The sequence below is a fragment of the Oryctolagus cuniculus genome, chromosome 6 (genome assembly GCF_051225735.1).
Source record: "Oryctolagus cuniculus isolate XC-2025 breed Fujian yellow rabbit chromosome 6, ASM5122573v1, whole genome shotgun sequence".
In the NCBI taxonomy this organism is placed as follows: Eukaryota; Metazoa; Chordata; class Mammalia; order Lagomorpha; family Leporidae; genus Oryctolagus; species Oryctolagus cuniculus.
In genome coordinates, this window is record NC_142872.1 from 92,763,229 (window position 1) to 92,788,971 (window position 25,743).

At 38.0% G+C, this 25,743-nt stretch overlaps 1 protein-coding gene and 1 pseudogene across 8 annotated transcripts in view; both read right to left on the reverse strand.

The window, feature by feature from the left end:
• Nucleotides 1-6,631: 6,631 nt before the first annotated feature.
• On the reverse strand, nucleotides 6,632-7,293 carry LOC127490720 (small ribosomal subunit protein mS37 pseudogene; annotated as a pseudogene).
• Nucleotides 7,294-9,159: 1,866 nt separating this feature from the next.
• The window catches only part of MYBL1 (MYB proto-oncogene like 1), a 46,424-nt gene continuing 29,840 nt past the window's right edge, over nucleotides 9,160-25,743 (reverse strand). Inside the window, exons 9-17 of one of the 8 annotated variants that reach the window (XM_089336297.1) lie at nucleotides 24,737-24,967; nucleotides 21,640-22,026; nucleotides 19,761-19,903; nucleotides 19,219-19,333; nucleotides 14,382-14,498; nucleotides 14,190-14,294; nucleotides 13,621-13,800; nucleotides 11,677-11,801; nucleotides 9,160-10,243 (exon numbers count right to left, since the gene is read on the reverse strand). In XM_089336297.1, the coding sequence (XP_089192423.1) occupies nucleotides 10,231-10,243; nucleotides 11,677-11,801; nucleotides 13,621-13,800; nucleotides 14,190-14,294; nucleotides 14,382-14,498; nucleotides 19,219-19,333; nucleotides 19,761-19,903; nucleotides 21,640-22,026; nucleotides 24,737-24,967 (1,416 nt within the window). In that variant the 3' untranslated portion in view covers nucleotides 9,160-10,230. Of the gene's footprint in view, nucleotides 10,244-11,395; nucleotides 11,802-13,620; nucleotides 13,801-14,189; nucleotides 14,295-14,381; nucleotides 14,499-19,218; nucleotides 19,334-19,760; nucleotides 19,904-21,639; nucleotides 22,027-24,736; nucleotides 24,971-25,743 lie in introns of those variants that run through there. The other 7 variants (XM_008255590.5, XM_089336295.1, XM_089336299.1 and 4 more) reach the window with 7 other exon arrangements.

Genomic DNA, 25,743 nt, shown 5'->3' on the forward strand with positions numbered 1-25,743 from the left:
ATCTTCCACCCACTGATTCACTCCTCAGATGGCCACAACGGCTGGAGCTGGGAGAAGCCAGGAGCCAGAGGCTTCTTCCAGGTCTCCCAGGACAGAAACAGAGAGCTGCATTGGAAGAGGAGCAGCTGAGACACAAACCAGCACCCATATGGGATGCTGGTGTGGCAGGAGGAAGCTTAGCCTGCTATGCCACAGTGCCGGCTCCCACTTGTGTTACATTGAGCCTTAAATTTATTGTCATTTGTTATGACAGCAGTAGAAAACTAACACAGCAGAGTGTGATGGATGCAATACTCTCTCGTTTTACAGAAAGATGTCTGACACCTTTCTACTTCAAATTTCTGTGATCTGAAATAACAGAGTACAGTGGCTTGCATAAAATGAACTGATTGATATTCCTTGAACAGAAATGATAGAATGCTGGGCCACAGCCAGGTGGATGACAATAACTCAACTAATTTAGAAGTGAAAATTGTTAAGGAAAATCCATAGATGAGCTCTAACAACAGGCTCTTTACCACACTGCTTTTAAAGAATTTACTCAGTAACTGGAGTTATTCCTGGTACTATTTTACTAAACTCTAGAGCCCTGTATGACATCATGGTAAGATATGTTGACAATTAAAATAATGGCCTTAAATGCGTATGCTGGGAATGATTTTTCTAGATCCAGTTTAGCCATAGTTTGTCGAGGAAGCTTCTGCCAGAAGTCTCCACAGTTTAGAATTCTCAGTTGAGAATCAAGGAGTCAAGGGCCTATCCTAAGAGCAGACTTTCCATCTTCCACCACTCCTCCACATGGCGCACCATTCTTGTGCTCCTTGAAACTTTGAAAGAAGCTGTGTTCAGCTGTGCACCTGTCCCTCCTGCAGCTGTCGTCTCTGATCTTAGATGGCACTGTTCTGTAGGTGCTGAGGGCATACACAGACTGAAGGTGTGTTCTGTGTACAACCTTGAGAGTAAATTCCAACCAACAAGTAACTATAACTTGGTTCTCTCTGAGTCTTACCTTTCTTTCTCCCTCTCAATCTCTTTCCAGTTGGGGATGCTGCTAACACAGAAATCTTCTCTGCCTTCCTTCGTTATGGTGGTCCGTGAATATCGTACTCCTTTTGTTCAGAATCCTTATGATTGATAGTTGTATGTTAATTAGGGTGGTTGTTTATTCCATGTATCTTTCCCCACCAAACATTATATCCTGTGATGGAGATTTGAACCACATCTGATTTTCCATACCAGATTATGGCAGGATACACCGATAGTTGTTATGTGAACAAATAAATAAGGCACCTAGGCTATGGATCCAGACTGCCTTCTTCCTCCCCTAAGGAATACTTGGCAAAGCTATAAATAAAGTCAACATAAATGTGTCAAAGTAAAAACAGAAGGCAACATTCCAGAGTATTTAGAAAACATTTATTGTGGGCCCAGTGGATCGGAATTCTTTGTTAAAGCTATAGATCTACAGGAATCTCCAAGGCACAAATGAGTACTTGGAGCTGCAACAAGGAATGGGGGTAATGACAACCACAGATGAGAGAGAAAGCATAGTAGAAATCCAGAAGAAGCAAGGTGACTTCCAGTTGAGGATTTCTTTCCTTCTTCTCTGGCCTCCATTCTTGTCATTCTTGATAATATTCCATGCTCCCATATCCTCCACCCTCTGTTGCTTCCATTTGGCAAGTGGACATGCCCCCTTCTTTCTCTGCCACCACATCAAGAGCAGTATTGCCCTGCTGGAGGATGCCAAGGGCAGGGCAGACATGTGTCATTGTGCATTCGTGCAGGATCTCGGCCTGTGGTTGTGCACCCAGCTGAGGGGGCAGGAGGGGACTGAGTTACCAAGAAACCATTCGGGCAGAGGGCATAAACACATGCTTGCCAACCTAAAAAGAATGAAACATAGCTCCACTGTGTTTCCCTGATCAATTCCTTCCTCATTCATCTCAAGGGCTCTTTAAAACCATCAGTTTCTTTTTCTCTCATCAGATGGTTGTGCCCCTTATTGCATGAACACACTGAAGTTAAGGAACTGGCTCTGCAAGGAGTGTCCTCATCCAAGGATAGGCCCCTTTCCTGGGCAGCCACTTGTCATGATAGATCCAGGGCGACAAAGGCCGGCTCTCATCCTTCCCTCATCCACCACCTCCATGGGACAACTCCAAGGGCCATGATGTTTCAGAGCTCCCCAGGGAGTGGCTGAGGCCTTCGCTGAGACTGCAGAGCAACCCAGCTTCTCCTTCCGCCAATCCTGCTTCGTCCTCTCTTCAAGTGCTGGTCACCAGAGTACTCCCCAGTGTGTGTTCTGCTATTTTCCATATCAGAGTCTGCTGCCTGGGGAATTCCAAGGCTGCCAGACATGACCGACCCCTCTGCTTCAGGAGCCTCCTCTGCACCGTTGCCTCCCCCACCAATCTCTCTTCAGTCACCCTGGCCTTAGGGTCTCTGAATATGGAAAGTTGGTTGTCTCCATAGAACGTTGACCTGCTGCTTCCCAACCCTCTTTGCCTAATTACATCATGCTTGACCATTGGTGCCAACTCACCTCCAATACAACTTTCTCTAAAGGAAGCACATCTGTTTGCTTTACCACAGCCTCTCATGGGATCACGTATCTTTCCATCAGAGCACTTGGATTTATACCTATCTCCCCTCCTAAAACTGACGCGCACCAGCAAGGTGCTTGTTTTGGCTCACCGTTGCATCCTTGATGTTTTGTGTAGCTCCAGGTGGTAAATGCTGAACATAGAGTGGTGACAAGGAAAACTCCTGCCAGCAAGGAGCTCACAATCCACTGAGAGAAGCAGTAAGGAGCTTAAACATGTGGTAGATACCTATTTTTCTAATGAAGAAACTGAAGCTAATGACTTAGACAAGTCTCACAATCCATACAGAGCACTGAGATTAAACTCCAGCTCCGAAAGACTGAGGGAGGGTGAGAAGGAAGAAAAGGGAGAGGGACAGAGGAAGACGAAGTGGCCTGAGATGAACAGTGTTTCTCCTGAGTTACACATTTTCTCTGTGATTTAGAACTTCAGTGCCCAGTATAGCTGCCACTTGCTTCATGGAGCTATCGAGCTCTTAATGTGACTAGTCTGAGTGACCATGTGTCCTAAATGAAAAATGCACATTAGATTTCAAAGATAATAAAAAAAAATAAGCAAAATACTTCATTAATAATGCTGTATATTGGGGCCGGCGCTGTGGCTCACTTGGTTAATCCTCCGCCTGTGGCACTGGCATCCCATATGGGTACCGGTTCTAGTCTGGGTTGCTCCTCTTCCAGTCCAGCTCTCTGCTGTGGCCCGGGAAGGCAGTGGAGGATGGCCCAAGTTCTTGGGCCCCTGCACCTGCGTGGGAGACCAGGAAGAAACACCTGGCTCCTGGCTTCGCATAGACACAGTTCCAGCCATAGCAGTCATTTGAGGGGGTGAACAAATGGAAGTAAGACCTTTCTCTCTGTCTATCTTACTGTCTATAACTCTGTCAAATAAAAAAAAATGTTGTATATTACCATGTATTGAAATTACAGTATCTTGGATATATTGGGATAAATAAAATATATTACCAAACTTAAATCAGACATTATTTGTATTCATAATTAGCTGAGCAAAAAGCAAATGTGTTCAATAAGCTGGAGAATGCTTTTCTAGCGTACTAGCTCTGAGTGAACAGGGACCTTGGGAAGGAAGAATGTATGTTAATTGAATGAGCTAATTGAGTAAATATTGACTAAGAGAACAGCTCTAAATAAGCAACACTTTGTATGATACAGAAATGCAATTGATAAGGTAAAAAATAACTAGTGACTCACACTGGATGGATGAATATTTGATGACAAATGATTTGATGAGCACGGATATTTCAGTGGTGGTGAGAATGAAAACCTAAATCTTCAACATGGAGGGAAGAGGCTGAACAAATGGTCAGCGACGGGCAGTTGTAAGATTCACGTGGGGAACAGTGTCCATTCACTCTGGCTTGAGTAAAGGGTTCATGCAGGAGTAAGGTTAATATATAAAAAAAGTGATACTTTTCATGTACATGTAATTCTAGAAACACTTATTTCATGTAGAAGTTTAGCATAATCTATTTTCCTAGGAGAAATGGGCCCAGCATACATTGGAAAATAATGGCAAGAATTTCTGAGTGCTGGCTTTGTAGACTCTTACAAGTAAAACTTGAATTTTCACAAACTGTGAACACATCCATGAAATCAGTCCCTAGAATAAAAATGGAACAATACAGTACCCTAGAAACCACCTCGTGTTCTTTTCAACAACCCTCCATACAGGGTAATCACTATCCTTGCCTCCTAACAGTGTACATTACCTTTGCCTGTTTTTGTACTTTCTTGTACATCGAATCACATTTGTGCCATATTTTTAAAGAATCAACCCAAAGTCAAGACGAATGAATTCTAGGTTTGGCATTTTACTGTGTGAGTTCAGTCAAGACCTTAAGCCTGTTTCCATTTCCATGAAAGTAGATTATAGGAGCAGGTATTCAGTCAAATAGTTAAGAAGTCTGTGTCCCACGTCAGAGTGCTAGAGTTGGATTCCTGGCTCCAGCCTGACTCCAGCTTCCAGCCAATGCACACCTCGAGGCAGCAGTATGGCTCAAGTAATTGGGTCCCTGCCACCCATGTGGTAGACCTTGGTTGCTTTCCAGCTTCTGGCTCTAGCAGTGGCTGTGTGGGCATTTGGGGAGTGACCCAGATGGGAGTGCTCAAGTCTCTCTAAAATAAAAAAAAATTTTCAGTGAACTATAACAGCATTTATCCCATAGGATTGCTTGTGAGGATTAAATGAGATGGTGCATATACATAGTTTATCACAGTAGCTGGCAAATGGCTACAGCTGCTCAAAACTTTTAGCCCATGAACATTCCAGGTGGTACAAGAATCCACTGAAGCACCTAACCCAATCAATTGTGCATACAAGAGGAGAAAAATTGTCACACTATCTAGGCAGAGTTCAAATATTCCTCTACTCACAAATGAGCATCCATACACATACCAGGGAACTTGGCTGCTTTGTCCATCTCACTTTCAGCCAAAAAGAGAAGAAAGATTAAATATTTATTTATTTTCCTTTCTAGAATATCACTTCCTTAAGGGAAAGTTCAAAGACTCTCTGCAATAGCTCCCCCAGTACCTGGCACAGGGCATAGAAAGCATTCAGTTAAGCTGAGTAAAGACATGCTAACGATTAGGGCCTGTGTCAGATTCTCTTCAAACCTTTGAGCTATTGCTGGCAATATTATAGTAGTGAAAAGTGAGCAAAGTGAATCTCCCTCCTTTTCCTGTGCTGGCCAGGAAAATCCATTCAAACCTAGCACATTCTGTACTTGGAAACTGAATTAGCATGCCCAGTCTGAGAACTTCAGAAACAAGAAAAGTACACTTAGCTACTTTTAAAATGAAGTTTGCTCAGATTCAACAGCTTTTAACGTACTTATGCCAAGATGCTAAAAACTTTTCAAAACACTCTTCCTAGCACATCAGCCACAAATAATTCTTTTCCAAGTGTACTTTTTCTTGGTTTTCTAGTTATATTTGACATAATATTGACTATATTTGAACTTATTTTTAAAAAGATAGGGGATGGGGCCAGCGCTGGGGTGCAGTGGGTTAAAGCCCTGGCCTGAAGTGCCGGCATCCCTTATGGGCACCAGTTCTAGTCCCAGCTGCTCCTCTTCCGATCCAACTCTCTGCTATGGCCTGGGAAAGCAGTGGAAAATGGCCCAAGTCCTTGGGTCCCTGCACCCACATGGGAGACCTGGAAGAAGTTCCTGGCTCCTGGCTTTGTATCAGCTCAGCTCCAGCCGTTGAGGCCATCTTGGGAGTGAACCAGCAGATGGAAGACCTCTCTGTCTCTACCTCTCTCTGTAACTCTTTCAAATAAATAAAATAAATCTTTAAAAAAGGGAGGGGGGGGAATTTCACTTGATTCCATTTATCCTTTACAATTTAAGTGTAATAAAATTTCACTTTTCAGAGCACATCAGGAAGTACATCTTTGACAATTATCATGTTTAACATTAGACACTAAAGATCTGATTGGCTGGCAGGCCTGTCACTCTATAACTGGATAAATAAAGCAGGAAATTACTTGGTTATAAAATGAGTATATGATTTTTAATAAAGTAATAATTTCTTTGCTATAAAACTAGTTTCACACTATGTAATTTCACACTTATGTAAGCTCAGTTAATATTCCAATAGTCATCATGACTACTTTTAAAAATTCAACATTGAGATTTTTTGTAAGTAACATGCTAGATACAGAAATGAAAGTGTTATAAATAGCAATTGCTACTCTTCAGAAATGTAAAGTTTACTATGAAGGTTTTATGGAAGCACTAGGATAGGAAATGATTCACAGACCAGTGCCTTGAAGGCTAAGATTTTTAGGAGTCTAGGGAGACAAAAAAGAGCAGTCACCCAGAGAGAATTTCACAAACCCAGTATCAGAAATAAAAGATGTACATTCGCGTTTTGGGAGATCCAGGTGACCAACATGATTGACAAAGTACAGAAAGGATGACCAGATCCAGAAGAAGAGTAAAGAACAAAGAGAATTATTATTCATGGGAGCTTTTTGAATAGGGGAGAAATGATCAGATCTGGTTTATTTTCTCTCTTCAAAGGATTTTATTTCAAGATAAAGCATAACTTCCACCCAGATCATGATGGCAAAGAATAAAAAAAGTGTTTTGCCTCATGCATCCTTCAAAGGGAGCACATGCCCTCTCACAGATGTCTCTGAAACACCTCCATGCAGCCTTCAGAAGCTATATTCCAGTCACTGGAAATGCTTCTCTATTTTCAACTGATGTAATGTTTGTTAGGAAACCTCTAACAATTTATTCAGTTTCTTGGAGGGTAGACACCCAGACTCTCCCAAAGTTTCCTGGGTGATTTCATCTTCTGGGCTTCCTGAGCCCTTGAAGCACAACTGAAGAAATCTTGGATCTCTTTTCTGTGCAATCCATCGCAGAATTCATTCCGCTTCCAGCAAGCCATCATCACTGACATCCCATGACACAGGTCACCTTGCCCTTCTCCTGGCACCGCCCAGTTCGCTTAGCTAGAATGAGGGGGATTTGTTGGGCTGCAGTATAGGTCTCCGCGGGCTCCTGAGCCGGGTCAGGCTGCCCTGAAGACAGGGCATTGCCATTGCTCTCCCAGATCTGTTTTTTATATTTGTTCCTTTCTTCTTACATTAAGGAAGATAACATGCCTAGTCCTCTAAGTAGTTTTACTTCACACTATTCATTAATGAATTGGCATTCCAGTTTCATGCAACAGTCTTATAAACTTGACAAGCCTTCCACTGAGTGGTAAACTCACTTCCAGTGAGTTAATTTCAATAGATTTCTGAGCCTAGAAGGCTAAGGGTAGAATCTGGATGATGATGAATTCATGGAGGTAATGTCAAACTGCAGAGACCTGACAGAGTGACCAGGTGGCCTTCCCAGATGACACCCTGATGCCACTGCAGCTTCTGGATATTTCTGTAGGATGGAGGTCACAGCAATGATCCAACAAAGAGATGAAGGAAGATAATTAGAACAGCAGACTTACGCAGGCTGAAATTTTACAGATTTCAGTGTAGGAGGGGAGGGAGGTTCTCAATGGGTGATATCATTATATCATTCAATGACAGAACAAAGGAAGGACAGATTCAAGCTGGAATAAAGGAATCTGCTTTAGACATGAATCATATGGAAGCATCTAAAGAGCAGTTGAAAATATGGCTCCGCTGTTAAACATAAGAGTGGGAATAAGAGAGGGAAGAGATGTACAATTCGGGACATGCTCAAGCTGACTTGCCCCAAATGGTAGAGTTAGAAACATACCAGGGAACTCCAATTCAATCCCATCAAGGTGGCATGTACCAATGCCATCTCACTAGTCCAAGTGATCAATTTCAGTTCACAATTGATCATAATGAAAGGACTGAGTCAAAGGGAGCACATAAACAAGTCTAGTACCTGCTAATACTAACCGATAGAATAAATAAAGGGGAGAGTGATCCAACATGGGAAGCGAGATACTCAGCAGACTCATAGAATGGCAGATGTCCTAAACAGCACTCTGGCCTCAGAATCAGCCCTAAAGGTATTCGGATCTGGCTGAAAAGCCCATGAGAGTATTTCAGGCATGGAAAGCCAAGACACTCTGGCAAAAACAAAACAAAACAAAACAAAAAACCTAAATGAAAGATCTCTGAGAGTGAGATCCCAGTGGAAAGAACAGGTCTTCAAAGGAGGAGGTACCTTTCTAAAAGGGAGGAAAGAACCTCCACTTTGACTATGACCTTGTCTAAGCAAGATAGGAGTCGGAGAACCCAAAAGGCTTCCATAGCCTTGGAATCTCATGACTGGAGCATAGGGAGATTACTGATGCCATAAACAGGAGTGTCAATTTGTAAAGTCAACAACAGGAGTCACTGTGCACTTACTCCTCATGTAGGATCTCTGTCCTTAATGTGCTGTACATTGAGATTTAATGCTATAACGAGTACTCAAACAGTATATTTCACTTTGTGTTTCTATGGGGGTGCAAACTGTTGAAAGCTTTACTTAATGTATACTAAACTGATCTTCTGAAAAAAAAAAAAAAAAAGAAAGAAATCAATTCCCAACTTGACTCTCCCAACTTAATCTCACTGGGATTAAACATGACAATAGGTCTGATCTGATTTCATCATCATTTAAAAAATCATCTATTATTTTTCACTTTATGTTTCTGTGTGGGAGCAAACTGTTGAAATCTTTACTTAATGTATACTAAGCTGATCTTCAGTATATTAAGAGAATCGAAAATGAATCGATGTGAATGGAAGGGGAGAGGGAGTGGGAAAGGGGAGGGTTGCGGGTGGGAGGGACGTTATGTGGGGGAAGTCATTGTAATCCATAAGCCATACTTTGGAAATTTATATTCATTAAATAAAAGTTTTAAAGAAAAGAAAAAGAAAATATGGCTCCAAATGAGGTTCAATGACGAGGTCACATTGTGTTAACAGACAAAATCTCCTATAAAGGGAATTCGAGGTGAGAAAAAAGGCTTAAGAAAAGAATATGGGACTCAATCCTCAAGGGTTTAATTAATTCTATAAAACACAAAATCAAAGCGCAATGAGCAATGCCAAGTCAGCTTGTACACAGATGCTTTATTTTGGATGTTAATATATGTCAATATTGTATGCAAGATTCTCATATAATGGAAAGTTTCTCCATACATCAAAAAACTCAATTTAGTCAGGGTAATTGTTGTATTAATGTGAAAACCTTACAACAAAACGCAGTATTATATATGTGTAGTCAGTTTCCATGCAAGTATGGCTGCTACATGTATATCTGGCATCTTTATAACATATTGAAAGAAATTGAAATGAACACAACAGTAAAAAAGGTGACTTGAGATGCCTGACATATTTAAGATTAAAAATCTTAAAAAAGCAACAAAGCAGCTAACTGGAGGCTTCAACCAATACCAACCCAAATATGTACTATATTCAATAAGTATAGGCTTATCTATAATATAATGCCATTTGGGATAATTTAATGCTGAAGAAAAATTATGCTTTAAAAAATATAGCTCTTCTAAGACATTATACTTTGGTGGCAACTATGTACATCCAAACCAGCTAAGGGCCACATTAAAAAACAAAACAAAACAACAACAATTATGTGCTTTTAGTTCAAGGTAACTGAATTGATCCAGTTCGATTTGCTACAATCATTGGTTTTACAAAGTGAAATTTTTGTGAGAAGTTCATTAATTATAAAGCAATCAACATACTTAACAAACATGCTAAGAAGATTCAAATTGGGTTTATCTGTTATCAACAAGGCATAATCTTAGTACCTTATATTTTCTTCACTTTTCACTACATATAATATGCAAAAACTGTTTTTATATACCTTAAAACCCTTTTAGGTCTACTGTTGAAGAGCTAGGCAAGCCATCAGAATGCTTACTATTTCCATTTCATTTAACACAAAAATAGATCAGAAAAGACGGAGTTGTTTTGTTTTTGTTTTGTTTGTTTGTTTTAAGACATAGTAGTATTTTGGTGTCTGTAAGAATTTGTCTGGTAATGGTTGACTCCACTCAGTTAACTTGAGAACTCGCCATCATTTGCTTTTTATCTTTTCACACAGTGCAAGTGGTGGTCGCTCTTTCCTTCTCTCATAGCAGCAAGCCGATTCTGCTATCTTCTATAGCAGCATACTTCAGGAGTGGAGAGGGAGAGAGTGCGTCAATTATAAATAATTCAAACTACAGTGTACAATTCTATTTACCTGTCAGTGTTTAAGTTGACAGCACACCATTATATGTCTCAAAAAATTACATAAAATCTCTACCACAAAAGCAAATAAAGACATTCTTTCAAGAAGAAATAAAATAAGTGCAAACACCTAAAACAGGCAACTGAAGCAACTGTTGTAACCTGTAGAGAAACACAAAACATTTATAAAAGGACAAAATATTTTTATAAATAAAAGATAATGTTCTCTACTTCTGAAATATTGAGTAAATATAATAAATTTCTAAGTGCAGACTGTTTTTAGGGACCAAGGTACCATATTATTTTTAAACAAAATGCAAAAATTTCAAACACATATACAAATCACCAGATTAATTTAAGTGACCCCCCCAATATAATTTAAAAAGAAAATATTAAGTTATTATTTAGTACATTTTTAGAACTACTTTATAACCAACATGATTTAAAGGGCATAGTGCAATATTTAGGTAGATGTGACATACAGTATAGATATTGTATTCTTTGCAGCTATAACTTATTACTGTTTCATACTTAAAAGTCAAAACTGTTCTTCACCATGTTAGCTGTAATAACAGGAAACAACATTGGCTTCTAGATACCCTGTATACATATAAATATCTACATTAAGCTTTGAAAATGAAAATAAATTATAAAAACAGACTTTTTTCCAATTTACAAAGTTTTCCTGCTCCTACCTACTGTACAATACATTCAACAAAACTCTCAGCTCTTCTGAGATTCATGAAGAAAATACTGACTCTTTACTAATAAAGGAAAAAAAACCCTTTTTCAATGCTTGTTGTTTTAGTACTATGTTCAAATAAATACATTTAATACTGTAGTTAATTATATTGTTTCTGAAAAATATCAAAAATTAGTAGTGCAACTTTCCATCCTTTGAATTCCTTCCCACTGTGTTTCTTTGTAAATGGTAGCATAAGTAAATCAGCACATAGGCAAAAGTACTTCATAAAACTTTGTGTGCTTCCCATCCATAGACTAATTTCAAAGATCATATATACTTATATCTATCTATAACAAAACTGCAGCATCAAGAGTAGCAACATATATCTTGTGAAGAAAATATGTGAAAATTTACTTTTCAAATAACCATGAACATTTATTATTTTCCCATCTTGTTCTTTAAAAACAATTTTTAAAAATCTCGCCTTTTAAAAAATAAACAATAAAATTACCTATCCCTTACTTAAATGGCACATTAGCCTTTTGCCTGCCCAATATGAAAAAAAGATGCAAACCATTTTAGGGCTCTATTAAAACTTTAAAAATAATTGATAAAAATTTCATTGCAACCTAATTTAGTATAGAATATAGTAAGGGAGGGGGCATTTTTTTCAGTTTCAATAACAATTACAGTATTAGAGCTCGCGAAGTGCTGCTGGTAGTTGTATAAGTACTCAGGTATCTTCTTGCTTGTTCAGTCATGATAAGTTGGTCTTCCGTCTTCCCATAAACCACTGTTTCCCATTCACAATTTGACTAGGAAGGAAATATTAACAGTGATGTGAAAATTATTAAAATAACTGCCCATATTACTTCATGATTAGATTTTTTAGAGTTAATTTAATTGATTTGGTATTTTATAAGTAATTATTTCTAATGTTTTGATAATGGTATTGTGTTTCTTTTTAAACAATGATGTTATATTTTTAAAATACATAGTAAAGTATTTATGATTTTTTCCCATTTTATTTCAAAGGGAGAGAGACAGAGAGACAAAGACAGAGATACAGTTCTTCCATCTGCTAATTCACTCCCCAAATCCCTGCAACAGCCTGACCTGTGCCAGGCTGAAGCCAAGAACTTAGAGCTCAATCTGGGTCTCCAGGTGAGTGTCAGGGACCCAAGTCTTGAGCCATCATCTGCTGCCTCCCAAGGTACATACTAGCAGGAAACTGGAATCAGAAGTAGGGGTGGGACTAAAACCAAGTCACTTTGATAAGGCATGCGGGTGTATTAAGTGGAATCTTAACTATTGTGCCAAATGCACCCCTACAATTAACTTTTTGAAAGTCAGTATGTAGCTTACAGGCCTATCGAGGCAGTTTAAAAGTTTTATTTCCAAGTTCCCACAAATAAAATAAGTCTTACTTCACATGAAGAAAAATGTTTTTATTTCTTCAAAATTTTGCAAAATATTTTTACAAGTTGTAATGTCAAAAAATGAACCAAGAATGAACACTTCATGTGCTCACAAATTAGGAAATATATTCATCACATAAAGCCAACTTTATGTACTTGTTTTCTTCCTTTACTGTATGATCACTATATTAAAGGTATGATCTTTATATAATAAATTTTCCCAAAAAGTTCTCTGTCAATTAATACTGGAAACTCAAATAATTTTAAAGATATTTTAAAAAATGTGTCACACGGCTCTTTGAAAGCAGGGGCTCAATCCAGATAACTGATTGTCAAAGACATTTTCAAGGATGTTTAAATGTCAGGAATTCTGGGGCTGTAATCATTGTAGTTACGGTAAAGAAGAAACCTTCCTCTTCAACGAGCTCTGAAATTCTCTGGTGTGAACTAAGGGTAATGCCATAACAACTTTTCCAGCCCTCATTTGCAGCTAAATACTGGTTACAAAGCAACAGAGAAGAGGATTTTGTTTTACAATTTCTGACCCAAAAAGCTTACTAGAAATTCTTACTCTAACAAAATTATGCTGAAACTCCTTCCAACCACTTGTCCTCATTAGGTCTGTTATAGGAGAAGAGATGCCAGAAGTAGACTTATTTATCTTTCATTTAAAAGAGAAATAGTGGGGCAGACATTTGGTGCAGTAGTTAAGATGCTGCTTGAGACACCCACATCCCATATCTGAGTGCCTGGGTTCAAGTCCTAGCTCCACTCCTGCTTCTAGCTTCCTACTAATGTGTACCATTGGGAGCAGCAGGTGATGGATCAAGGACTTGGGTCCCTGTCACCCATACAGGAGACCCAGATTTGAGTTCTGGGCTACTGGCTTTGGCCTGGACCAGCCCCAGCCAACATTTGTGGAATGAATCAATGGACAGGAGATCTCTCTGTCATCTCTGTCTACCTTTCAAATAAATAAAAGAAACTATGCTTAAGAAATTACCAGAAGAGTCTGACTATAACTCCAAATGTTCAGTTTATATGTGCCCTCAATGAATCTCTCAATCCCAAATCTACTTTGAGTGACAAAACAATGGTGAATGTTACTGTTATAGCCAATGAATTTAAAAGAAAAAAGTATAATTTGTGATCAGTAAGTCCAAAGTGATCACTGAATAAACAACAAAAATCACTAAAGAAATTTATAAATCCATACCTGAAGATTCTTTTCCAATTTGACAACTTTGGAAGTGTTAGGGTTTGGTTTCTTTTTATTAAGTGTATATGTTTTGTTGGTTGAATTTGTATCTTGTTTTTCAGGAGTCAAGTTGCACCTATTGTCATGTATTTCCAATAATGGTATCATTAATAAAGATGTTGAAAATATATTTTCTGACTAAGAGAAAAAACAAAGAGGAAAATAAAATAACTAATTCAAAAATGGAACAAAATAGAGGGACTACTGATAAGTAGTAATGGAAGGTCTGTTCATTTCCCTCCAAGAAAGCATGTGGCTCCTATGAAATCTCTAGTAATATAATAGAATTAAATATTTTGAGAATGAAACAAAGATAAATACTGAAATTTAAAGTGTTGAGAACTACCATTTTCTGACATCATACATAAGAAAACTAACTCCTCTCAAAACAAATGTAAAAAAAAAGTAAATGTTCTCTACAATTTATAGCTTTTCTCTGAATTATGCAAAATACCAAAGAAAACTCCCATGACACAAGAATCACTAAGACTTAAAGTGACAACTTAAAAATATAATTCTTTACAAACCTGCATGTCTGAAACATCTTCAGTCAATAGCTGAGTGCCTGGTTCTTCTTTTTCCCAATTATCTAAGACTAAGGATTTTCTGACTTTCTTCACAGAAGCAGTATGCTGGAATGAACCATTTACATAGAAGCATTATGGCAAAGTCACTTGGACACAGTAGGGCTTTTGTTAACAATAATATTAAAAGATTACCTCTTGTTTGCAGCTTTTGTAAGGAGGTTCATCTTCCTCTTTGATGAATATGTCTGTTCCAGTTTCTTCCTTTAAAACTTCCCGAATATCTTCTTCCAAGAAGGCAAGCGGCTGGGACTAAATTGTTTTTAAAAGGATTTTAAAAAGTCGTTTCTAGCAATTCCTTTTTCTCCCTACATATAGAAAACCCATCTTTTATACTTTTCCATTATTGGCATAATTTTCTCCTAGTCTTTATAGCTAATTACTAACTAATGAGTTTTAAGGCAGAAATAATATTGTACATTCTCAAGCACAGAATGAAGTATGACAACTTCTTTATTCTAGGCTATAAAACAAAAATCTTCCTTTGAGGAGGCTATTGTAGCCCCTTGCTTCAATCAGGATCTTCAGAATTAAAGATTATTTTCTAAATATTTAATATAAAAACAGGAAAAATAGGAAATGTGGAACAAATTGACAACACACTAGCTCTCATTATTTTATTTCAATTGGTTATTACATAGTGTATAATTACTAGGTGATGTGTTCCTCTTTTCATCAAGATTGTGAGCGGCTTAAGAACAATGAAAATGGCTTTTTCATCTTTGTACACCTAGCCATAAGTACAAAGCTGACACACAGTGTTCAAAAAGAATGCATGGGGCCAGTGCTGTGGCGCAGTAGGTTAATCCTGCGCCTGTGGCACCGGCATCCCATATGGGTGCCGGTTCTAGTCCTGGTTGCTCCTCTTCCAATCCAGCTCTCTGCTGTGGCCTGGGAAAGCAGTAGAAGATGGCCCAAGTCCTTGGGCCCCTGCACACACGTGGGAGACCAGGAAGAAGCACCTGGCCCCTGGCTTCAGATTGGCACAGCTCCGACCATTGTGGCCACTGGGGAGTGAACCAACAGACAGAAGACCTTTCTCTTTGTTTCTCCCTCACTGTCTGTAACTCTACCTCTCAAATAAATAAATAAAATCTTAAAAAAAAAAAAAAGAATGCACGTATGTATGTGTGTGTGTGTGTTGATGTAAAGGTCAGTGTTTATCTATGTGTGTATTACGGTGTGAGAGAACAGGTTACAGAAAGTTGAATGTGTGCTGAGTAATCAAATTGTCTCAAATGCATATTCATCTAGCTCTCTATCAAATAGGTAAAAAAGGGGCCAGCGTTCTGGGGCAAAGGGTTAAGCCACCACTTGCAATGCTAGCATCCCATATTAGAGTGTCCATTCAAGTCCCAGCTGCTCCACTCTGATTTGGTTACCTGCTAATGCACCTGGAAAGGCAGCAGATGACTGCCCAAGTGCTTGAGCCCCAGACCCCCATGTGGGAGACCTGGATAGAGTTTCTGAAGCCTGGCTTTGGCTTGGCTCAGATTTGGCTCCCCTCTCTGTTTGTAGCCATTTGGAGAGTGAACCAGTGGATGGAAGATTTTTCTCTCTGTTTCTCCCTCCCTCTCTGATACTCTTTCAAATAAATGAATCTTGAAAAAAAAAGTGTAAACACACCTTATAATCAGATAAGTTTTTTTTTTGACATTATAATCAAACATATCATAATCAAGATCTGCTTTAAGGGGGTGAAGTATCAAACCTCTACTAAATAAAAGAACATACTGGCAACATTTAATGACCAGCAGCATATGCTCCCAGCCAAGATAGTTAGGGAGAATAGTATTCACATGTAGATGAGATTTAACAGTCCTTATAAAAACTTTCAAAATGGAAGTAGATGGGTAGACATTTGGTTCAGTGGTTAAAAATGCTGTTTGGGACACTCATATCCCATAACAGAGTACCTGGGATTCAAGTTCTGGCCCCATTTTTGATTTCAACTTCCTGTTAGTGCACACCCTGGGAAGTGGGAGGTGATGGCCCACATGGTTGGGTCCCTACCACCCATGTGGAAGACCTGGATTGAATTCCTGACTATTGGCTTCAACCTGGCCAAGCCCTGGCTATTGTGGGTATTTGGGGAGTGATCTACGGGATGGGAGATCTCTCTCTGCCTCGAGCTCAACAGCAAAATGAATAAAAAATAAGTAAAACTTTCTTAAAAATTGTTTTAACCATGGTAGGCAGCAGTTAACATGCCACTTGGGAAACTATATCCTTGATCAGAGCCTGGGTTTGAGTTCCGTCTCCACTCTCCAACCCAGCTTCCTGCTAATGTGCATCCTGGAAGACAGCAGTGATGGCTCAAGTACTTAGGTCCCTGCCATCCATGTGAGACACCCAGAACAAGTTCCTGGCTCCCAGCTTTAGAAATAGAATTTGACCCAGATTGAGTTCCTAGAAGTAGAATTTTAAAAGTGCTCTCATCTAGAGTCTGAGATACATAGAAACTATGTTAGCATTTCTATTTCTCAAAAGTCCTTCAAGGACTTTATTTCACCAATAACATATATTAATTAGGTGTTCTTAAAAAAAATCTGGAGTCTGCTTTTTTCTCTTTAAAAATATAAATGTTGGGGCCAGTGCTGTGGCCTGGTAGGCTAAGCCTCTTCCTGTGGCACTGGCATCCCATATGGGTGTGGGTTCACGTCCTAGCTACTCCTCTTCCAATCCAGCTCTCTGCCTATGGCCTTAGAAAGCAGTAGAAGATGGCTCAAGTGCTTGGGCCACTGCACCTGCATGGGAGGCCCAGAAGAAGTTCCTAGCTTCAGATCGGCCTGGCGCTGGGCACTGCAGTCATTTGGGGAGTGAACAGGAGAATTGAAGATTTTTCTGTCTCTCCCCTCTCTGTCTGTAATTCTACCTCTCAATTAAATACATAAAATCTGTTTTTTAAAAAGAGAATATAAATGTCATGGAGTAGCGGCTAAAATAATTCATTTACTACCAGGAATTATCCTCTTAATTGTCCTAATGTGACAAAAGCAAAAAAACTGCTGAGTATGGGGCAGTGTTTAAGATGCCCACATCCCACATCAGAGTGCTCAGAATGGAGTCCCAGCTCCTCTTATGAATCTAGCTTCCTGCTGATACACACCCTGCCAATATCCAAGAAGTGCATTTGACTCACAGTAACATACATTAGAAAGCTAAATGGTTTTCAATAGTAAGTGGTCAGTAAATAACAGGAGAAGGAGGAACAGAAAAATCAATTTAATGCAAAGAAATGTATGCACCCATAGGTATCTTAAGAATTTTAATTTCTAAATCATTACTGTGGTTTTATATTAATTATCTGTTTTAACAATGATCAAATTCTACCCAAAGAGTTGTGAATGCTGCCATTATTAGATTAAAAAGGCTAGAAGGCTAGTATATAAACTGGCAGACATTTGAGGTAGTTCAAAACCTACTCACTCATACACTATTATTAGAATAACATTTATTCAACTTACATAAAGGCCAAATCACTTTGACTCACTGATACATACACACAGAAACAGAGACAGAGAGAGTGAACATGTGTGCTCTGATCTGCTGTTTCACTACTCAAATGGCCAGGACTGGACCAACTGAAGTCAGGAGCTGGTAACACAATTCAAGTCTTCCATGTGGGTGGCAGGAACCCTACTACTTGAGCCATCACCACTGCCTCCCACAGTCTGCATTAAGACAGAAGCCAGAGCCAGATATTGCACGGAGGCACCCCAAAATGGGATACAGGTGTCTTCATGGCTAGGCCAAGCACTTGCCCCAGTGTAGAATTTTTAAATGCCTTCAAAACACTGTTTCTATGCCTAACCCCCAGTTAGTCTATATACCCCCATGAAGGCAAACCATACCAGATAGTTTCAGCATTATATCCCCAAAGCCTAGCACCTGGCACCTACTAGGCACTCAATAAATATTTGCTGAATTAATGATTAACTTAAAAATGAGCCGTAAAATGATGAACAGATTAAATCGATTAGGTAATTCTACACAATGGAATTTTATGTAAATGAAATTACAAAATAAATACAAGCATTTATTAACTAGGTTAAATTTAAAATACAGGTTATAAATAGTATATAAAGTAGGATCTCACTCTTGTTAAGTATATATGTATAAATTAAAAATCTAGAAAACTCTAAAGAAAATATGATTGTTCAGGAGCCAAGTGACAATGACTTATTTAAACCCATTGCATATGTTAAACAATACTTCAGAAAAAAAGGAAAACACCAGAAGATTTGATTATGCAACATGCCTTTAGTTGCAAATTCATTAAACCAAGTAAACAAGAATTTAATGTATTAATGAATCCACCCAAAAAGTAACTAAAAAATACAAGAACATAAATACTCTAGAAATGATCAGTTTTTAAAATCATATTTCATTACTAATGAATTTAACTTGTCAAAAATTTGTATCTTCTAAAATGTCAATGGCTTTTCTAAGGTATTTCAAATGTAATAATATACACTATAGTACAGATAACTAGACCACTTGCCAGCTCTACTCATTCATGAACTATCAAACATGTTCTATTTGAAACTCAGGACAAGCCCCTTTATTCCTATCATCTGTGTCAACTTTCCATTAACAATGAGGGCTGTGCTTTCATGATCTCTGCATAAAGGAAACAGTCTCAAAGAGGTATGCTGACCAGTTTCCTAAATATTATTATGAAAGTGCTTAGGCATATCAAAATCATTTTGTTCTACTGTGGGTAACTGCTACTAAACCTACTAAAATGCAGATTTTAGTAGTAAGAAAAGGATTCTACTGATATTAGATTTTCTCTTTTTTTGACAAGAAAATCATTTTTTAATTTTTTAAATTTTCTTTCTTTAACACAAATTCAAACTTATAAACCAAGAGTATATTTTTTAAATGTTAAAAATCAAAATAATAAAAAAAAATTAACTTGTGCTTCATTAAAACTAAAGAAATTCTTAAAAACAAAGAGTATACATACCACAACTTTAAGAGGTCCATATTTTTTCTCCTGAGCAGCAAGTGCATTCTTAAAAGGAGTAGGAGTTCGTGGTGTGGTACCCAATAAAGATCTTCTAATAGTAGGTGTCCTAAACCTATCATTTAGATATTTAAATATGTGTGTTATAGTCACAATTTGATTTCATATGAGTTAAGTAAGGCAAAGCCACGGGAAACACATACACTAAATGTTCCTGCATATGTACATGCTTTATTTAAACATTACAGAGATAATTTTAAGTATGTCTGCCTAAAGTAATTCTTAATCATTTTAAATTTAAAAAAAGACTGACACATAAAAAAAGAACTAAAAATGTTTTGCTAGTAATCAACTTTTTACAGTATATTTAGGTGGTTTTCAATGCCCTAGGGATAAAATATAAGGTTATGAATTTCTAAAAACAATTGTAAGTACTTTATGGATACGGATTTTCAACACATGCCATTTATGTGTACAAAAAACTAATCTGTTGACATTATGTTTCCCATTTTCTCTATCATAGTTATTTATTAACTACTTACCCTACATTTTCTTTTTGATCTTTGGGAGTTGTTTCCTTTTGAAGAGGAGTTGTAATGAGAACTTTTTGTCCACAAATAGGGGTTGATGTAAATGAAGGATTTTCTATATTAAGCTGTTCATTTCCAGGACAAGTGTTGAAAAACTAAAAAGAGAACAGAAAGACAAGTTCTAGAATGTCAAAATGCTATACAAATAATAAACTGACAGAATTTTCAAATTATTTCTTCATTCATTTTAGAGAAAGCTTACCAACAATATTACATTTATACTCTGCTTTATGAAAATTGAGCTTCATGAGGGCAAGAATTTTTTGTCTATTTTGTTCATTGCTGCCTCCCCAGCTCTTAGAACAATGTTTAGCACATAACAGGTGCTCAAGAAATAGTCACTGAACAGATATTAAAATTGTAAAAAAAAAAAAAGCACAAAAATTTTAAAGCAAAACAGTTTATTATCAAACAGCTGGTACATCAAACACCAGTTTTGTACAATAGCATAACAGAAAAAATGCAGCTTTTAGCTCTGCTTTTAATAAATGATCTTACGTGTTCTTCTCAAAAAGTAATAAAATTCAGAACATAATAATACTTTGCTGATAAGGACAGCCACCTCACAAATTTGCCTATCTAGATTAGCACAGAACCTTTAAGCAGCCAAAAATTGATAACAGAAGAGTCCATTTTCTAAACTACACAAGTTACTCAGTGGGTCGTAACACAAATACAATTGTGAAATACTAATTTATTTTTGTAGCTGATAGATTAGAAGTAGCAACATAAAGAGGTGGAATTGCTTCAAGGCTACTTATAACTGGAATGAATTCTACCTCCATTATTTCTGGCTCTTAATATTTGAACTTTAAGATTAGTAACCAAACCTTCTTTTACAGGATAAAGTTCAAGCTATTTGCCTTAGGATATAAGTGCCTTTGAGTTACATTCTACCACAGAATTTATACTTCAACGAAAGTTACCTACATGTTATTCCAGTACAAAATACTGCTAAGTGTGCCCAACCCTGTTTCACCCTCTCCAGAACGCTTTTTGACTATGAAGGCTGGGAAAAGGAATGGATGCACTATTCACAAGTAATATGTAAATAGCGTCCCCTGAAGCGGGTAGGGAAGGGACATAATTTTCAGAGATCAAAGTGGTGGTATCTTGCCATACCCTACTCATCTTCCAGGCTCAAAACATAACTCCCATAATATTCCAGTATCCTCATGCCTATTTGATCACCAAACTCCTTTCTTCCCCTATAGAGGTTTCTAAACTGTCAAAACACTTTTAGCAAACACTGCTCCATCTCTTACTGTGACCTTGGCCAAGATGCTCAACTTCAGAATTTTAGCCTGGAGCATGGCAACTGTTCAATAAGAAACCATTCTAACATAAACATCTGCTGCCCAAGGATATTACAAGAGGAGAAAATAGGTATTTCTGCATATGGCTGGAAAACCAGGTTTCTTTCAAGGAACATTAAGCTGGAAAAATCAATAGGTAAACTAAAGGCTAAATTACTCTAAATATATAAGGTCTTCTTTAATATCTGTTAAAAAGACAGTCAGGAAACGGTCCTCAATCTCAGCTCATTAGATAACTTTGGGCAAATCATTTTTACCTTTTTGGGTCTGTTTTCTGATGAGTCATTAAAATGTGAGATTACATGATAAAGAAAACTTTCATCTGAGCTCTAAAACTTACAGTGCACTCACGCTTTGGGAGATACCTCATGTATACACTCCCATGTATACATTTAAACATATTATCCATTGTTAGGTGTTAGGAAAACAACCAACTGCCAGAAAGGATACTAAAGATCTAATTTAATCCAGCTCATCAACATTTGGAAATATATATATAAAAACAAAAGTACTACCTGTGAAGGAGAAAATGGTAGTGTTTTCACTGGTGTGTGTTTTAGTGCTGTATTACCACCATCATTGAATGAGCCATCACCAAGTTCACTGCCTGGGGACTGACCCACTCGCATTCTTCTCTTCTTTCTGAGGATGGTGGGTGGAGTACTAAACTTGGCCACATTTGGGGATGTCAAAGGAACAGCCTCATTGTCTCCACCATTACAACTGTTTTTTTTCCCTTCAAGTACAAGACTGACATTAAATTGACATTCCATGGCTCCTTCATTGTGTTGGATTCGCATTAGTTTAACTGGAGTAGACTTGACAGGAGAAGCAGCAGCATCAGAAAGATCAAAACTGGTAACATCACTCCATGCTACAGGATCCTGCAATACAATTAAATTCTGAACTGAAGTTAATACTTTAACCTATTTAAGTCAAATCTTGAAAGGCAGAGCAACAGCAAGAGAGACAGAGAGACAGACAGACATTTCCCATCCATTGGTTCACCTTCCAAATTATCTGAACAGTTACTCATTTTTACAAACAGACTTTCCTGAGACATCCTTTTTAAAGCAAGATCATTTGGATTATTTGAGTGAAACAGATTATTTTTCTTTGTTAAAAGATTTATTATTTATCTTTTTATTTGAAAGAGAGAGAGAGAGTGATCTCCCATTTGCTAGTTCACTCCCCAAATGACTGCAACAGTCAGGACTGAAGCCAGGAGCCAGGAAAGGCCCAAGCACTTGGGCCATCCTCCATTGCCTTTCCAAGCAGGAAGCTGGACAGAAAGTAGAAGAGTCGGGACTCAAGCTAGCGCTCCGATATGGGATGCCAGTATTTCAGGCAGCAGCTTAACCAGCTGTGTCACACCACTGGTCCAGATTATGGTTTTCCTTTCAATTTGGGATATCCCAGAATATTTCATTTAATTCAGCAGATGAAGCTTACTATCAAAGTATTTTATATAGGAGAACAAATTATTTTAAGTCATTATCAAAGAGCACAATCCATCAGGGTGGACATTTGACTCAGTGGTTAAGATGCCCACACCCTATATTGGAGTGCCTAGGTTTGAGTCCTGGCTGCTTCAGATTCCAACTTCCTGCTAATGTACTCCCAGGGAGGCAACATGTTGTGGCTCAAAAGCTTGGGTCCCTACCACCCATGTGGGAGACTCTGATGAAGTTCTAGGCTCCTAGCTGTTGCAGGCATTTGGACAGTAAACCAACAAATGGAAGATCTTTCTTTCTCTTGCTCTGCCTTTCAAATAAACAAGAATAAATAAATTTTTCAAGTTTCATTTATCATAAAAATCACATTTGACTTCCTATCAGGAAAACTATCAAATTCTGTAGAGTCATTTGGTAATATGTATAGAACCATTTTAAAAATGGTGATACAGGAGCTGATGCTGTGGCAAATGGTTAATCTGTCACTTGTTAATGCCAGCATGCTGCATCAGAGTACCAGTTTGAGTCCTAGTTGCTCTGCTTCCAATCCATCTCCCTGATAATGTGCCTGGGAAGGCAGCAGAAGATGGCCCAGCTACTTGGACTCCTGCTACCCACAGAGGAGATCAAGATGGAGTTCCCGGCCAGCACCACAGCTCAATAGGCTAATCCTCCATCTGCGGAGCCAGCACACCGGGTTCTACTCCTGGTCAGGGCGCCGGATTCTGTCCCGGTTGCCCCTCTTCCAGGCCAGCTCTCTGCTGTGGCCCAGGAGTGCAGTGGAGGATGGCCCAAGTACTTGGGCCCTGCACCCCATGGGAGACCAGGAGAAGCACCTGGCTCCTGGCTTCGGATCAGCGCGGTGCACCGGCCACAGTGCACCGGCCGCAGAGGTCATTGGAGGGTGAACCAACGGCAAAAAGGAAGACCTTTCTCTCTGTCTCTCTCTCTGACTGTCCACTCTGCCTGTCAAAAAAAAAAAAAAAAGATGGAGTTCCCAGGCTCCCAGCTTCAGCCTGCCTCAGTCCCAGGTATTGCAGCCATTTAGGGAGTAAACCAGTGGTTAGAAGATCTCTTTTTCTTTCCTTTTCTCTCTGTCACTCTGCCTTTCAAATAAATAAAATATTTTTTTAAAAAAATGGTGATATACTTTGATCCAGAAATTCATGATTTTGTACAAAGCTTTATATAGATACATTCTGTTATTTGTAATAACATAAAACTAGATAACTAAATGTCCAAGAAGAGTATACTGGGTAAATTTTCTTGCATTCTTACGATTGAATGCTATAAAGCCATTAAAATTCAAGTTTAAAAAACAGGAACACGGAGACGTACTCATGATATAAATGAAAACCAAAAAAAGCCTGCAATCATAATACATAGGTATATATCTGCGGATTAAAATCTACATACTTTTATCTATCTATATACATATATACACACATAAGTGTGCGTGTTTATGTGTGTGTGTGTGTGTGTGTGTTTTGTGCATAGAACACAGAGTGAAAGGAATATATTAAATTATTAACTCTGGGAATAAAGGATTTTTTTTCCTATTTCTTATTTATTTGAAAGCAAAGATGGCTCCCATCCATTGATCCACTCTCCAAATACCCACAGTGGCCCAGCTCTGGTCAGGGGCTAAAGCCAGGAGTCAGGAATGCAACTCAGGTCTCCTATGTAGGTAGCAAGAACCCAATCAACTGGGCTGTCACCACTGCCTCCAAAGATCTGTGTTAGTAGGAAGATAGAATCAGGCATCAAACTGAGGTTCTCCAATGTGGGACATGGCATCTTAACTGGAATCTTAACATCTAGACCAACTGCCCACCTCTATGGAGAATTTTAAGTTTCATCTTCATAATTTTCTCTAGTTTCCAACTTTCTCTAATGTACTTATACAACTTATATGCTCATAATTAAAATTAAGTTTTTTAATCTGTAGAGATTCTATATAAGGCACACACTTAAGAAAAATTTAAACTTTTTCCTTTTTTTTTTTAATGAAGAACCACTGCAAAATAGAACAAAATTAAGCCTGGCATACAAACTAATGCTTAACATGAAACTGATCAATATCCTTTAAGCTGAGTTTCTGAACAGAAAAATACATAACTAAAATGAGCTTTCAATAATCTCACAATTTCAAACTTACAGATTCAATAAGTTCTAGAGTCTCTGCAAATTCTGGGATGGTCTGTAGAGAAGATAGCACAGCATTTGCCTCTACGGCCAGGAACTTCGTGGGTGAATTCTGCTGAGTAGACACAGTCTGATTTTCATCCATACTATAAAACTCACTAGTGTGATCTTCGAGGCTGTTTAGAGTATTAGACATGCTATCATCCATGAGGAAACTACCAGACCAGCTAGAAAAGCTTCCAGGCTGCTAAAAGTACAAAAGAAATTTGAATATTATTTGTCTTTCTCAAAGTAGGCATAAATTCAGATTTTTAAGTGAATTTTTTTCTAGAATAACATACTTATCATTTTAGCTAAAAATACAGCTAGGCAAATATAGTGCCTTTCTTTAAAATTGGTATACTTTTCATTAAACCCATACCCTGACTATATTTCCTTTTTATGATTAAGTTCTTATCCATGAAATCATGGTCAGATAAAATAAACATTTATATGTAAAGTTCAAACTCCTAGAATCTAGCCTTTCTTTTTTCTTTTTAAACTTCATCTCCCAACATTTTCACTTACAAGCCTTCCTCCCAGTGACTATGCAGCTAGAGTACCTGCGACTCCCTGATAAATTACATTTACTTACCCTAGAGTGCCTTCGTACATATTGTTGCTTCCTTTATCTAGAATATTTCCTAACCTACTCATCAGGGAAACTCCTATCTTTCATTTAAGACACAATTCGAATATTCAGAAGTACTCCATTTGATTATATACTTTTCTCTATATCATTTGTAATAATGTCCTAATTTATCTATCTTGCTAGTATATATTCATCACCTATCTTCCAAGACTGAGCTCTAACAGGACTTCTTCCAGGAACCCTCCCCTGACTACCTGAATCTAAATTAAGCACCTCTCCTATCTCCTGCCATACTGTGACTTATTTTATCATATTACATTGAGTTTCTTGTCCATAATCTCACAGCAGAATAAATCTTTTGAAGTCAGGGAATATGCCATCTTTCTTTA